Raw genomic sequence first — 16,189 nt, 5'->3', positions numbered from 1 at the left:
ACGTGCTGGGTGTGGGACCGCCGGGGTGCGCTTGGGAAGCAAGGCCCTCCCTGGCCACAGCCACTTCCCGCCTTCCTCCATCTGCATCATTCCCAGCCCACCCTTGGATGAAATGTGATCTCTTCCCCCTCTCCCCCCAGAGCCTCCAAATACCATTTTGTTCATTCATTTATATAATGAAGAATGTTTATTTGTTTGTTTATTGATGTGGTTTTTTTTTTAGACAAAGTCTTTCTTTGTTTTTTCTTTTCTATGTAGCCCAGGCTGACCTCAAACTCACAGAGATCCTTCTGCCTCAGCCTCCTGAGTGCTGGAATCACAGGCGTGCACTACCACAGCCAGCAATGTAACTAAGAATATTTATCGAGTGCAAACTCAGAACCAGAAACAAAAGAGGCAAAGCCCCTGGCTCTCACAGAGGAGCTCACTTCCGGCTGTGTGGTCGGGGGTCAGGGAGAGGGAGCTATGGGGAAGCGAAAGGAGGGAGGTGCCTGGCTCCTGGGCCCCTCAGCTCTATGCTCTCCTCTCAGGCCGGATCCTGCTCTCAAAGGCAGAAGGGCCTTCACCCAAGCAATCTCACCCAGCACAGCGCAAACACCGGGAGAATGAGAGTCCCAGAACACTGTTCACCCACCAAAGCCCAGAAACGTGCCGGACTCTGTTGCCTCCTTAACCAGCCCCAGGGCCTCCCAGCCACAGCAAACACTCAAGTTCAGGTACAGTGATGGGGTGGGTGTGGGGCTGGAGAGATGAGAGGAGGATGAGAAACAGGAATGAGAGCTTTTAAAATCCAAATAGGGCTCTTGAGCAAAAAAGGATTGTTTTGCTGCTATTCTGCTTTGAAGTTAACACCCAATCTCTTAAAATTGTTTATTTCAGGGCCGGGGATTTAGCTCAGTGGTTCTGCTGCCGGCTGCGCAAGCGCAAATAGGGAAATCACTCTTTCCCTTCATCCTTTCTTGGTTCTTTTGTGCATGGGCCATCCCAGGGTGCCTAGGACTCAGAAAGGAGACATGTATTGGTCAGTTTTCTCATTGCTGGGAAAAAATACCTATAACTTGCAACTTAAAGAAAGAGATTCATTTTCGCTCACAGTTGCAGAGGATTCAGTCAATAGTTACCTGGCTCAATGCAGAAACATCATGGTGGAAGGGCCTGGTGGAAGGAAAGCTGCTCACCCCATGGGAGCCAAGAAACAGACAGAGAAGAGAGGAGCAAGGGAGGGAGATCTATCCTCTAAAGACACCTCCATTGACACACTCTTCCAACCAGGCCCCACCTCAAACAGCAGTCAACTATGAACTAATCAGTAGACTAATCCACAGATGAGTACAGTGCCCCCATGATCCACCTTCCCAAAGCCCCAACACTGAACACAAGACTTTTGGAAGACAGTTTAGATCTAAACAATAACATTCTGCCCCAACCACCAAAAGGCTCACATCCATCTCATTACACAAAATGGATTTAGTCCATCTCTAAGAGTCAACAAAGTGTTAACAGTTCCATCATTGCTAAAAAGTCCAAGTCCTGCCGGGCATAGTGGCACACACCTGTAATCTCAGCACTTAGGAGGCTGAAGCAGAAGGATCACTACATAGTAAGTTTAACACCAGCCTGGACTACATAACAAGACCTTGTTTCAAAAATAAATAGAAAAAAATAAATAGAAAAAATAAATAAATACTCCAAAGTCTCCTCTGAGACTCAAGGCAAACTCTTTTGCCTGTAAAAATAAAAAACAACTTGCACAACTCCAAGGACAATGATGCAGGGTAAACATTCCCATTCCAAAAGTGAGGAATGGGGGGGTAGAAGGAATAAGACCATAGCAATTTGTTTTTTAAAAACTAGCATACATTAAATCCTGTATAGCTCCATGTCAGTACCCAGGGCAGGTTATGGACAGATGTAAGTTTCAAAGGGCTTGGGTAGCCCCACTCCTATGGCCTTGGTGATTGCAGCCAACATGGTTTCTCTCTTGGCCTGGCCTCATTCACTCCTTGCAGTTTTCCTCAACAGACATTCCACCTCCCTGGCATTTCCAACTTCCTGGCATCTCCACTATACCTTCAGCTTTACTCTCACAGCTTCACACACTGCTCCCTCAGGGAACACTGCCTGGCCTCCCAGGGCTTCTTCTGAAATCTGGGTGTAAGCCTTCATGACCCCAGAACTCTTGCATTTTGCATGGTGATAAAACCAGCATCACATGAACAATGTCAAGTTCTGCCACCAGTGTGAGTAGCAACCAGGGCCCCTTGGGCCATGGCTGTCGTAGCCACTGAGTGTTAGGACGGCTGAGCATGGTAAAAAGAATTCTGGAGAACCAACTTCCTAGGTGGCCCTTCTCAAGAAGGGGGCCCAAAGAGTCTCTTCCCAAATGGAAGGTTTACACATCGGCACCTTCGAGCCTGTGATGGGGGGTGGGGGGTGGCTTGCTGATTCTTGAGATGCCCTTGAGTCATCTTCCTTCTTGTCTCTGTACAAAGTATGTGGTTCCTTTTTTTGCCAGAGCAGAACCCTGGTAGTGGTTCCTTTTTAATGGCAATAATCTCTTCAGTAACCCCACCTCTTTTTTTTTTTTTTGGCACCAGGGATCAAACTCAGGACCTTGTGCTTTCCAGGCAGGTGCCGGAACCACTGAGCTAAATCCCCAGCCCTAGTAACCCCACCTCTTTTGACTCCAACTTTACACATTGGTCCTTCTGGATCAAAATTTAAGTTTTCCAAAATTTTCTGCTCTGCCTTTTGCCTCGAATTATTACTATAAATCTGCTAAAAGAAGCCAACAATGCCCATGCCACAGTCTGAATGTTGAGCTGTCTTGAAATTTTCTTCACCACATTAATTATAGACCTTCTTCTTTGAATGACCTATCTATTTAATGCCTGTTGGAACTTACACTGAGGTGTGCTGTTTGAACTTACAACCCACTGCTCAGACTTATGACCCCCTTTTTTTGTTTTGGTACAATTTTATACATCTTGTTTATAGAGCCTCAATGTCTTTTTTTTTTACAATACACCTTATTTATACAGTACTGTAATTTTTGCTGACTGCACTGTACGGTACCATATTGTAGTTTTATGTTCTGTTGTATATTACAGTATTGCATGTGAGAGTTATGCAACTAAAAGCAAAGTCATCAAGTTGGAGTTTGACCATTTCTTTGTCCTGAATATTGTTAAGTATGTACTATACACAATTCCTCTTTCAGTGACCACTATGGATTGTAGCTAGATGTCCCCCCAAAGCCTCATGAAGTCATAGGTGAACCTTTTTGGAGGTGGCTGGATCTAGAGTGTGTGATGCTGGGACTGATTCATGCTGTGACGCTAGGATTAAGGGAGCCCTACCTGGGTGTGAGTGATACCCAGCCCAAGGGTAGGTAGCCTGGATGGAATATAAGGGACAGAAAGGGGGTGCTGTTGTCACTCCTTGTTGCTTGCTGCTGTTTGCTGCTGTGCTGTCTCCTGCCTGCTTGCCATGCAGTATTTCTCCTCTGTGGTGCCCCTCTGCCATGCCACCCTAACTTGGAGCCAGCCAATTATGAACTGAAACCTCTACAAACTGCGAGCTACAATAAACCTTTCTTGAAAGGCAACATTCAAGGCAGCTGGCAGCCAGGGATTGATGGAGAGTAAGAGAGAATTGGGAGTCACAGACTCCAGTGGCCCTGGGTTCAAGCCACAGTAACACACACACGCACACACATGCACACACACACACGCGCGTGCGCGCACACACACACGCACACACACGTGACTATCAACAGGACTCCAAGCAGCAAGATGAACCCAACCTTGATTACTGATCTCAAACATGACCCCAAGGGGCACATGCAGGAGACCAGCTTGAAACTGTGCTGAGCAGGCTATAAAATATTGAATTGCCAGGGATTCAGCTCAGTGGTGTTGTGCCTGCCTTTCAAGCGCAAGGTCCTGAGTTCGATCTCTGGTATCTATCTATCTATCTATCTAATTATTGAACTGGATTATGAATTAGCTAATGATTAACTTGTGAGTCTGTCCTAGGCCTATGTGACTTGCCCGACAAGCCTCTGGCTGGGATTCGGAAACAGTACTCCCTCTGCCAGTGGTCACAGTTGCAATCTCAATGATATAGTGGAATCTCTGATAGCAAGATGACACTGCAGCTGAGGATTTAGGACTCTTGTGCAGCCGTTCTCCCAGATCAAATGTTTGTTCCTCCCTTTTTACAAGCCTGGCTCTCACCAGCACCTTAGTCCCGCTGTTCCTTACATTTGCCCTTACGCCCCCTGCTAGCTTGTGTAATCAATAAACAAGTCTGGAGCCTCCTGGTCTTCGCTGGATAAGAGCTTAGGCCATCCTGGACCCCTGTTAAAACAATCCTTCCTCTTTGTCTTTGTCTTTCATCCTTCGGCCGCACCCTCAGTCAGGTGGTCAGGCAGCCCCTGTAGCCCCAAACTAGTTGGGAAAATGCCCCAGAAAGAAGCAGTAGATCTTACTTATTTTAGGTGACTAAGATATAATCTAGGGCTGCTCCGTTCTCTGTTATGACTTTCTTGTATTCACTTTTTTTTTTTGGTACCGGGGATCGAACTCGGGACCTTGAACTTTTGAGGCAGGTGCCAGAACCACTGAGCTAAATCCCCGGCCCTGTTATGACTTTCTTAAAGAAGTTTAGGCCTGCTGGTCTTTGATGTCATACAATGATTACAGGCTGACACAAGATGGGCCCAAAAGCCGCCCCCACCCACCGAGGACACACCATGGCTTAACTTTGCCGTGTACATACATATGCCCCAGAAAGACACAGCCACACCAGTTTTGTTGTTGGACTTGACTGGGATCCTCAGCACTTTGTCTTGGTTAAGATGTGTGTAGCATTAGCAAGTGGCTCCAGCTACGACAGGAATCAGACAACTCTATGAAGGACCAGATAATAAGTATTTTGGGTTTTGCAGGACATATGGTCTCTGTTGCATATTCATCATTTTATATATATAAATCTTGAAAAATACGAAGAACTTTCTTAGCTTGTGGGCCACACAAAAACGGGTCACGGTCTAGATTTATCCCACAGGCTGTAGTTTGTTGACGCTTGACCTAGGGCAAGGTCACTCCAGCAAGAAAGTTCTGGCGACTAACCCAGAATGGAGTTTGAACCCTCCACTTGGCCCAGAGAGTCAAGAGGCCAGGCTGTCCATGGGAAAGAAAGGCTCATCACTTCCAGGAACGGTCAGGAGCGGGGTCCTGCGTTTCCAGAATGGGTCTATAAAGCTCCCCCAAGAAACGAAGCCGCTCTACCAACCGTCACATTCGATGACCCAGTGGTCGGTGTGCGGACCAGGAGGGGGGGAGAAAAGTGGTTGTAGACATCCTTCTGAGCTGATTTTTAAAGAAGACTCTTCCAAAAAGTAGCACCAGGTGCCTGTGGGTAGTACGGAAACTGCAGGCCCTACAGAATCCCTTAAAAAGCAACTGCAATCGTCTGCAGAGCTGACGTTGGGCTCGGCTGGCTGCTGCCCCCTAGTGGACAGCGCCCACCTTTACCGTCGCCGGGCCAGCCCAGTGATTTTCGAGCAAACCAAGGGCCCCAGTGGGCCAGCGGCATTGCTTCGGGGACTGCCAGGGGTGGTGTGTGCGCGCGCGCGCGCGCGCGAGTGCGTGTGTGTGATGTGATGTTTTCTCCAAAGGAGTAGCTGCCACCAAGACCAACCAGCTGTGCCCTTGACTGTACCACTTGCATCTAACCATTGCCGACCTGTAGTCATCAAGTGGGAGTTGACCCATCCCACATGCAGGATGTGTGGCCAGGAGTCGAGGCCCCCACCGGGAAGGCGCTTCCGCGAACGGCTTGACTTCCTCACTTTCCCAGAGGGTGCGCTTGGCGGCTGCGTCCGGCAGGTGGTGCTGTGGTACCGGGAAATGGCCTCTGATTCCCCCCCTCAATTTATAGAGACCCTTTCTCAAAATTAACTACTTACGTTAAAAGAGCTGGAGATGGAACTCAGCGCTCCCTGGTTCGCCCTCCACTACAGACAGGAAAAAAGCTATCACCTCTTTTCCTCCTGGGATGCCAGTTGTTTGTGATACCCGACACACGCGAGAGCCCCTCACTAGAAGAATCCCGATACTTACGGAGCACTCGAGGTACAAGCATCCGAGAAACCAGCGTCCATGAACTTTGCATTCAATATCAGATGCACCCCCGTGAGCGGTGGTACACACTGTAATCCCAGCACCTGGGAGGCTGAAGCAGGGGAATCGCTGTCTGGCCTATATAATGAGTCCAAGGCCAGCGTGGACTACGTAGCGAGACCTTGTCCCAAAAAACAAAAACAAAAAACATAAAAGTCAACTATGCAAGAGCAAGGGGTGGGTTATCCTGGGTGGACAGCAAGGGCCGGGGTCTTGACCTTGCTGCCCTTGGCTCCTCCCCTCAGGCCAGGGTCCCCAGTTGCAGCACCTGGACCACCTAGTACCCTGCAGGTACTTAGGGTTAGAGGCTCTCCATGCCCCTCACACCCCAGCCTCCGCCCTCCAGTCCTCCTCACGTGGTCGCCCCTGCACCCAGCTGTGGGTCTGGCCCAAATTAGGGTGTAGCAGGGGTCCAGAGCAACCGCGGTGCCCTCTGCACTCTTTCTAGTCCACCCAAAGCTTCCTCCCCACCCCCTGGATTGAGTCCAGATTCTTTACACTGAGCTATATGCCCTGTCCTTCTTTTAATTTTTAAGACAGGGTCTCACTAAATTGCTAAATTGCTGAGGCTGGGCTCAAACTTGTGATCCTCCTACCTCATCCTTTCAGAGTGCACCATCAGCACCCAAAGCTCTATCTCCATTACCAAGGTCCTCATCGCTGACAGCACTTTTAGAGATTCTTCCCACTTAGGAGCCTTGTGATTGGGTCGCAGGACTTGCAGCCTCTCTCCCCTCCGCCTGCCCAGGGAGGCCCCCTTTGATCTGCTCCTTTTCATCCTACCTCTGGCCACTCAGCCCACCAGCAGATAGGACAGTGGAGATCCCTTTCTCTGGCCCCTCTGCTGGGCCCAGGGAGTCTTCTCATATCCTGAACCATCCTCTGGTTGTCCTTCCTATTCCAGAAAGCCCTGCCTCTGCCAAAGTCACATCCTTTTTGCCAGCACTGCCAGGTCTGCTCTGTGATTTTGCCTCCTTAACAAGTCAGCCCACTGCTGTTTCATAGATGTTGCCAGAAGCCAGGAGACTCCTGGGTTAGAGATAATTGATGTTATTATTCACGGCCCAGCAGGCAGCATGAGGATTGGGAAATTTCCTTCAGTTCCCCTGGATGCTACAGGGCTGTAACTCTGTGGGGCCTGGGGAGAGTGAGGAGCCCCAGGGCAGAGCTTGATTTAAAGGATTCCTGCTAAATAGACTCCACTCAAACTTGGGTGGAGTCTGGCCACTTGCTAGAGTGGTTCAAAACAACAGCCAAGCAAGCGAACCACCTTGGAAAGGCAACTACAACTGCAGTCACCCTTGACTAAGCCCACTGCAGTCCTTCTCCAAGGTCTACCTGCTTACAGAACAGGACATACAGCAGCGTGGAATTAACACACGTGACGACTGTCACACCTGTGTCCTCTCAGTGTACTTTTTGCTGGTGGAGAAAGTTCCAGGGACTTTCTCTTGGTCCTTACTGTCACGGCATCCCTCATCCCAGGGGCAATGAGCAAAATTGGGAATTTCCGCAGGTGGCAAATGTGTCTCACACAATTACAAACTATAAGGAGTGGGGTCTAGATCCATGGAACTCATGGTGATGATGTACTAGGGCCAAAATTTCACTTATTCCTAACCACCACATGATCTCACTTTGGTAAGTCGCAGTAGTAGCATTTGGCCCCATGGATATAGGTTCTAAGTCAGTGTCTAAGCCAGGCACTGCGGTGCACACCTGGAATCCCAGCAACTTGGGAGGCTAAGGCAGGAGGATCACAAGTTGAGTGCCAGCCTGGAAACTTAGCAAGACTTTGTTTCAAATTAAAATTAAAAGGGTGGGGGGCCGGGGATTTAGCTCAGTGGTTTCGCTGCCTGCTGCGCAAGCGCAAGGACCCGAGTTTGATCTCCGGTACCAAAAAAAAAAAAAAAATTAAAAGGGTGGGTCAAAAAAAGGGGTGGGAGATGCAGCTCCATGGTAGAGCACCCCTGGGTACCCCAGTACCAACAAAACAAACAGAGGGTCTAATCCCTGAAAAATCTGAATATCTTCTTTTCCACATTATACAGCTATGAAGGGAAGATTTAAAATAAAGTTTTAGGTGCTGGGTATTTAGCTCAGTGGTTCTGCTGCCTGCCTCACAAGCGCAAGGTCTTAAATTCAATCCCCAGTACCAAAAAATAAAAAATAAAATAGTTTTAGAATTCTTTAGTATTTGTGTGTACGTGGTTTTGTTTTGTTGGTTGTTATGGTTGTTGCTTGTATTGGAGTTTGAACCCAGGGCCTTTATGCTGAGCTACATTCCAGCCCTCTAAAAATTTTTTCTATCTTGAAACAGGGTCTTATTAAGTTGCTAAGTTGCCCAGGCTGGGCTCAAACTTGCCATTCTCCTGCCTCAGCCTCCCAGAGTGCTGAGATTACAATTGTGCCCCACCACGCCCAGCAGTATTTAGTATTTTCACAGACTCTTTTCAATTCAGGGACTTTTGGTCTCCAAATTGGTTTATGTTGTGAAATTTGCACAAGAGACTGTGATTCTTCATTTGGATGACTTGCATCAGATTTCTACCCACAGACTTGAGTTTTTGTGTTCTATAGATATTTCAACAGAGATAAACTAGTACATGGGTCTCACATAAATTAAACATGGCTCAGAAAACTGTGAAGCAAGTGAGAAGGAACACAGAGTTAGCACAGAAACTGTAACTCCATGACACCGGTGCCAACCCAGGTGTAGCATAGTTATCATAACCCAGAGTTTTGGCAAGGCAGCCCTGAGAGCAAAACCTAGCTAGAAAGAGGGTTGGCCAGGATGGTGCTTGTCAGGCAGTCAGACCCAAAAAACTGGCTCTGGAGACACCAACAAATAGAAGATGAGACCTGGAAGTGGCTGCTGCAGTCAGAGGAAGCCTTATACTAGGGTTCCCATCGAGAGATGGGAGCCATAAAAGAGCACATCCCTTTTTTCTCCCTGGAGTGCTGCTTTTAAGGCAGACCAACGAACTCAACTGGCAAAGCAGAGCAGACCCAGCTTTGCACAGCCTGGTTGACCAAGGTGGACTTGGAGTGAGACAGTAGCTTAAACACACCCACAGACTGAGCTCCTGTGACTTTGCAACATTAGACACTGCCAGCTGCTAAGTATATTACAAAGCCAGGCCTGGTGGTGCACACCTGTAATCCCAGCACTCTGGGAGGCTAAGACAGGAAGAGTGCAAGATCAAGCCCACCCTGGGCAACTTATCGACTTATCACGACCTGTTTCAAAATAAAAACATGTAAAAGGGCCAGGGATTTAGCTCAGTGGCACTGCACCTGCCTTACAAGCACAAGATCCTGAGTTTGATTCCCAGTACCGAAAAACAAAACAAAACAAAAATATGTAAAAGGGCTGGAGATGCAGCTCATTATGAATACTCTGGGTTCAATCCCTAGTAACATACACACACGTGCGATTTTTTTTTTATTTATTTAAAAAAAGGGCTAGAGATGTAGCTTGCTGTGAAGGCCCTGGGTTCAATTCCCAGTACTGGGGAAAAAAAAAAAAAAAAAGGAGGGGGAGGAGAGGAAGAAGAAAAAGAAGGATAGTAAGACTATTTTAGCATCTACTTCATATGGTCATCAGAAGGGTTCATTGAGTTCATACTCGTGGAGCACTTAATGCAGTGTCAGACACACACAGCCCTCCATGTGTCTCGAATTCACTGTGATCACCACCATCCTCATTACCATGATTGTTAGTGCTTGGGTTGGTGAGGCTGATTCAGCGTTTCCGGAGGAAGTCTGGGTATCACACAACACTTGGCAATGTTTCAAAGCTACTGTGAACCCAAAGAGGCAGCCAGTTGGAAAGCTTCCAATCTGGAGGATGTTTTGGTTTGGATTTGGGGATGTGTTGGCTGTTGGTGGCTTTCTTGCTATTTAACTAATAATTGCTGTCAGTTCAGCCTTGTCATTACCAGTTTAGTTTGTTATGGGTTATTTAGTTAAATTGCATGTATAATGATGCAACTGCCTCAACTCCATGTGTGCCTGGCCTACAATTTTCCACTAATTAGACTTTTTAAAGACACATATGCATTTATCCACTCAAATCTGCATCATGTTCGCCTATTGCCAAGCAGATGTACCCAGCACCCACCCATCCACTTCCCCCTCTCCAGGAAATAATCTGCCTATTATCAGTGAGTTATTTTTCCCCAGGGAAATAGAGACTAATGGGGCCCAAGATAGGTTCTTGCCTCCTGCAGTGAGGACCATCAGAAGAGCATAGATAAGAGGGGCTGAAGGAGGGACTGAAGCCCAGACATCTGAACCCAAGGCCCCAGAAGCCCCAGTTGAGCTCCAGCCCCTCCCAGAAGAACGGAGACACCAACCAGGTCCCCAGGGATCCAGCGGCCAGACACTACTTATCTCAAAGGCTTTATTTCCCCAGTGTGGGGAAGCTGGGGATAGGGTCAGTGGTCCCCATGGCCCCAAGGACCCGCCTGTGTGCCCCATGGGGCCAGCAGATCGGGTTGCACAGCCTCATCCCCCAGAGCCAGGCTGGTGCTGAGAGGATCTGGGCCTGCAGTGGTTGGCAAGGGCGACACTCCCCAAGGTGTCACCACTGGGGTCCAGGGGCCTGGGGCCCAGGTCAGAGACAAGGCCGTTGGGCACACAGGTGGGGCCACTTGGGCCTTGGTCTAGGAGCAGGATCCTCGGGGCCACTCCTTGAAGACCACCAGCAGCACTCAGTCTGCAGGGAAGAGAGAAGCCGTCTCTGTAGTAGGTGACAGGGAAGAGAAACAACAGGAGACTGGCAACCAGGAAACCCAGAGGAAGCAGCACAGAAGGCACGAATGAGGCGAGAGAGGGACCAGGACAAAGGAAGTGAGCGGAAGTACAGGTGCAGGAAAGCCGCTGACAGGCCCTGTACACTGACCTTTCGACCCAGGCCGGGAAGGGGGCGGTGGTCCGCCCGGTGGCAGCATGGCAGAGCGGCTCAGGGCCTCGGCCACCCAGTCCAGGACACGGCTACAGTGCTGGACCTGGGGAGCAGGAGGAGGGACACGGAAGCAGAAGGGGACCCTGCTGCCTCGGCCCCTGCCACAGCCCCCCAGCCAGGCCCCACGTCCTCACCTCCTGCTCCAGTCCTTTCAGGCGCCTATCATACTCCCGGATCTGTCCCAGCTGCTTCAACACCATATCCACCCTAGGGAAAGGATCTTCAGGTTGGCGGCCACCCCCACCCAAGAAGCCCCGCCCATCACGCTCCGCCTTCCCTCTACGATCTTCGCAAGCCCCGCCCCTACCCCCAGCTGGTCACGGATTCGCCCTTGAACACAAGCCCCGCCCCCTCGGGCCCCTCCCTCACTTCTGAGACGTGCGCTTCAGCCGCTCAGAGTCACTGTCCCGCTTATCCCGCTCGCGGGCCAGCAGGAAGCTCTCCTTGTGCACGGACTCCCATGTCAGTAGCTTCCGCTCGGCTTCCTTGGAGAGGTGGACACCTGGTGGGCGCATCCAATGAGTCAAAGGCCCCTTCCATCTCGGGTGCTCCCCACCCCACGCACAGCTCCCCCAAACCCTCGGAGCGCTCGGCGGACCCCGCCCCTTGGCGGTAGTAGATTACGCCACGCCCCGTATACCACGCCCACTTATCCTAAAGGGTCACCGCCTCCTCCTCCTCCTCCCACTCCAGGGCCTTTCCAGCTGATTTTTCTCCCCAAGCTCCGCCCACTGATGGCCAGGCGTCAGTGCTCACGGAAGTGCTGGAAGGCGGGAAAGGTAGGCTTGTTGGACCAGCTGCATCTGCGAAGGCGCCTGATGAGGAGTCGAACGTGGGAGACCACGATGAGGGGCGGGGCCAGTGCAGGCCGAGAGTGGAATTCCCGGATGAGGCTGTAGCGTTGTGCCTTCCAATAGAGGTCGCTGTTGCCCTGTACTTTGCCAAACGTGTAGCTGCAGAGGTCAGAGGTTAAAGGTCACCCCAGATCAAGGTCAGGTGGGGGGGTCAAGGTTGACATCAGGCAACATATCTTTGAAGTCCAAGCAGCTTTCAGGGCCAACAAAATCAAAATTATTACAGGACATGAATAGAAGTGGGGTTAGAAGAGCCGAAGGGTTAGATGTCAAAGGTCAAATTGGGGACAGTATGGTGGATTAATGTAGAGGTTGGAGGCAGAATTGGAATAGAGCTCAAAAGTCAACCTGAGGGGGCTGGAGATTTAACTCAATCCCACCCCGCCTGCCTTGCAAGCACAAGGTCCTGAGTTCAATTCCCGGTACCGGAAAAAAAAAAAAAAGCCTGAGGGCCGGGGATATGGCTCAGTGTTAGAGCACTTGCCTAGCATAAGTGAGGCCCTAGATTCCTTCCCCACCATCACAAAAATCAGAAATGAAAATGAGGACGTTACTATCCACATCGTAGAAATAAAAAGGATTGTATACTATCAACAAATTAAGGTAACTTAGACAAAATGGATAAATTCCTAGAAACAAATAAATTACACTGACACCAGAGGAAACAGAAAGTAAAAAAGACATTGAATCACCAATCAAAACACCTCCAATAAATAAAAAGCACAGGACCAGATGGCTTCAATAGTGAATTATACCAAACATTTAGAAAATGAAATCCTTTACAAATTCTTCCCAAAAAGTTGAAAAGGACAGAAAATGTCCTAATTTATTCCATGAGACCGGCATTACCATGATACCAAAGTCAAGTAAAGACATCACAAGGAAAGTATAGGCCAATATCCTTTATAAATATACATACAGGGCTGGGGAATTAGCTCAGTGTTTCAACTGCCTGCCTTGCAAGCACAAGGTCCTGAGTTCGATCCCAGGTACCAAAATAAATAAATAAATAAATAAACATACATACAAACAGCCTCAAAAATTACACCAAACCAAGTTCAGCCCCAGATTCAAAGGAGCATGTATCATGACCAAACGGGATTTATACTAGGAAAGTAATGGCAGTTCAGTATATGAAAATCAGTCAATGTCTTGGGCCTGGCGGTGTGTGCTTGTAATCCTAGTGAAATGAAACAAAACAAAAGACAAAGCAGAGACTGACAGTCTCAAAGCTTGACAGAAACTGAAGGTCTCAAGGCTTGCCCCTCCTGCTAGACTCACAAAGGTCACTGTGCTTAAAAGATGAACTGCTGAAACAACACCTGCCTATACTTCCCTACGTCTTTTTTTTTTCTTTTTTTGCAGAACAGGGCATCGAACTCAGAACCTTGCACTTGCCAGGCAAGTGCCGGTGCCACTGAGCTAAACTTCTGGCCTCTTCCCTATGTCTTAAAGATAAACTGTAAAAGCAACATTTGCCTCTACCTCCCTACCCTTTGCCTAATTTCTGCTTTTGTAAAATTCTACTTACTTCCCTCCCCTGCCTAAAGAGCAAGATAAAAATAAAAACAAACTTAAAATTGAGGCTCAGACTCTGGAAGGTGACTTGCACTGGGCCCACTAGCAAATAAACCTGCCTTTCCTTTCAGTTCTCTGAGTGCCGCTCTCTTCCTTGGTTTGCCTGCCCTCTGAGTGCCATAACACTAGCACTCAAGGAAACTGAGGTGGGAAGATCATAAGCTCAAGGCCAGCCTGAACAACTTAGTGACTTAGCAAGATTCTGTTTCCGAAAAAATTTTTTAAAGTGGGCCAGGGATTTAGTTCAGTGGTTCCACCACCTGCCTCCCAAGCACAAGGTCCTGAGTTCGAACCCCAGTACCAAAAAACATTTTTAAAGGTCCTGAGTTCAGGGCCCTCTAAATTAAAATAAAAATTAAAAGGCTCTCTAGTACACACACACACACACACACACACACACACAAAGCAATTAATTTGCAATAGCATTTACAAAAATTAAGCACTAGAAATAAAGTTAATGAAGAAAATGGGAAACTTGCGCATGGAAAATTACAAAACATTGCTGGAATACTCTCTTCAAATTGTATTAATACTAAATACTACCCAAAGCAATCTCCAGATTCAATGCAGTCACTGCAGAAATCTCAACAATCTTTTTTGCAGACATGGAAAATGCAATCCTTAATTATTATGTACTTCCAAGAGGCCCTGCATAGCCCAAATAGTCTCGAAAAATGACAAAGTTGAAGGGCTCACAATTCCCAATTTCCAATATGCTGCAAAGCTACAATAATCAAAACAGCTTGGTACTGGTGTAAGGATAGACATTCAGACTCATGGACTAAAAGCCCAGAAATAAACTCATTGATCTATGAGTGTTATAGGGCAAATTTTATCTCCCTTTAAAAGATATGCTTAACCAAAAAAAAAAAAAAAAAAAAAAAAGATATGCTTAACCGGATGTGGTGGTGAACCCCTGTAATCCCAGCACCCTGGAGGCTGAGGCAGGAGGATGGCCTTGAATTTGAGGCCAGCCAGACTACACAGTGAGTTCAAGGCCAGCCTGAACTACATAATGAGACCCTGTCTCAAAAAACAAAACGAACAGGGGCCAGGGATTTAGCTCAGTGGTTCCGCCACCTGCCTCCCAAGCTCAAGGACCTGAGTTTGATCCCAGTAACAAAAACAAACAAACAAACAAACAAACAAGACATGCTCAGGTCCTAACCCCTACTACCTCTGAATATGACTTTATTTGGAAATAGTCTTTGCAGAGTGATTAAGTTATAAGGAGGTCATTGGGGTGGTTGCTGCTGTCATTATAAAATGGGGAGATTTGAACACAGACTCACACAGAGAGACGAAAGCAGAGATTTCAATGGTGCATCTATAAGCCCAAGATGGCCACCACACCACCCAGAGCCGGGGAGAGGGGCACGAAACAGACTCTCCCGTAAACCCTCAGAAGGAACCAAGTCTGCAAACATCTTGATCTTGGATTTGTATCCAGAATTGTGAGACAGTGCATTCCTGTTATTTAAAGACATGCAGGTTTGGGAACTTTATTACAGCCGCCCTGGAAAACTAAAACAACAGCTGATTGATTTTAACAAGAATGCCAAGTCTGATCAAAGGGAAGGAACAGTTCCTGACACAAGTTAGCCTGGAATGAATGGATTTCCACACACACAAAGAATGAAATTGGGCCCTTACCTCCCATTATACACAAAAACTTAACTAAAACTGGAGCAACAACAACCTCCACACAAAGAACTAAAACCATAGAACTCTTAGGAAAAAAACAAGCAAATCCTCATGACTGGATTTGGCAATAGGTCCTTACATACAACATCAGAACTATAAGCAACCAAAGAAAAAAATAGACAAATTGAGTTTCACCAAAATCAAAAGCTTTTGTGCATCTTAAGACATTATCAAAAAAGGGGAAAGACAAAAGTGGGGGAGAGACAACTTGCTGAGTGGAAGAAAATGTTCACGAATCATAAATAGAAGTTTATAGAATGTATAAAAAAACCTTGGCAATCATAGAAAGACTGACAACCAATTTTAAAATGAGCAAAAGGTGTGGAAATGCTTTTCTCTCCAATAAGCAGAGGGAAAACTGTTCAACACTAACCGTCATTAAGGAAATGCAAACACACACCACAACAAGACACCACTCTACCAGCACCAGGCTGACTATGGTTTTTACAAAAGTTAAACAACAAAGACTGGCACAGACGTGGAGAAACAAGAAATCTCATCAAGCTGGTGGGACTGTAAAGTGACACAACTGCTATGGAAGAGAGCTGTGCGGATTTTCAAAAAGCTAAACATAGAATTACAACATAACCCAGCAATGCCACATCTAGGTACACAGCCCAAAGATATAAAACAGGGACTTGAACTGACATTTGCATGCTGACACTCACTGGAGCACTATTCACAATAGCCAAAAAGGTGGAAATAATCCAAGTTTCCATCTCAGATGAATAAGCAATCAACACACATGTATGACAGTGAAATATTATTCAGCCATGAAAAGACATTAAGTTCTGACACATTGCTATTATATAGCTGTAACCTTGAAAATGCCGTGCTAAGCGAAAGAAGCCAGACACAAAGGACAGGTATTGTATAACCCCACGGACAGGTGTATG

The 16,189-nt window shown here is 47.5% G+C and overlaps 1 protein-coding gene across 4 annotated transcripts in view; it reads right to left on the bottom strand.

Annotated features, from left to right (window-relative positions):
* Positions 1–10,579: 10,579 nt before the first annotated feature.
* The window catches only part of Trpm4 (transient receptor potential cation channel subfamily M member 4), a 34,871-nt gene continuing 29,261 nt past the window's right edge, over positions 10,580–16,189 (bottom strand). For 3 of the 4 annotated variants that reach the window (XM_087200434.1, XM_004866951.3, XM_021245762.2), the window contains 5 exons: positions 11,914–12,110; positions 11,527–11,659; positions 11,292–11,364; positions 11,095–11,200; positions 10,580–10,932 (listed from right to left, as the gene is read on the bottom strand). In XM_087200434.1, the coding sequence (XP_087056560.1) occupies positions 10,904–10,932; positions 11,095–11,200; positions 11,292–11,364; positions 11,527–11,659; positions 11,914–12,110 (538 nt within the window). In that variant the 3' untranslated portion in view covers positions 10,580–10,903. The remainder of the gene's footprint in view (positions 10,933–11,094; positions 11,201–11,291; positions 11,365–11,526; positions 11,660–11,913; positions 12,111–16,189) is intronic. The other variant, XM_004866952.4, reaches the window with a different exon arrangement.

This window comes from Heterocephalus glaber, unplaced genomic scaffold (genome assembly GCF_053883595.1).
Source record: "Heterocephalus glaber isolate CG9 unplaced genomic scaffold, H.glaber_assembly_v1.0 deba00001744, whole genome shotgun sequence".
Taxonomy (NCBI): domain Eukaryota; kingdom Metazoa; phylum Chordata; class Mammalia; order Rodentia; family Bathyergidae; genus Heterocephalus; species Heterocephalus glaber.
This window is presented reverse-complemented; position numbering and strand designations above follow the sequence as displayed.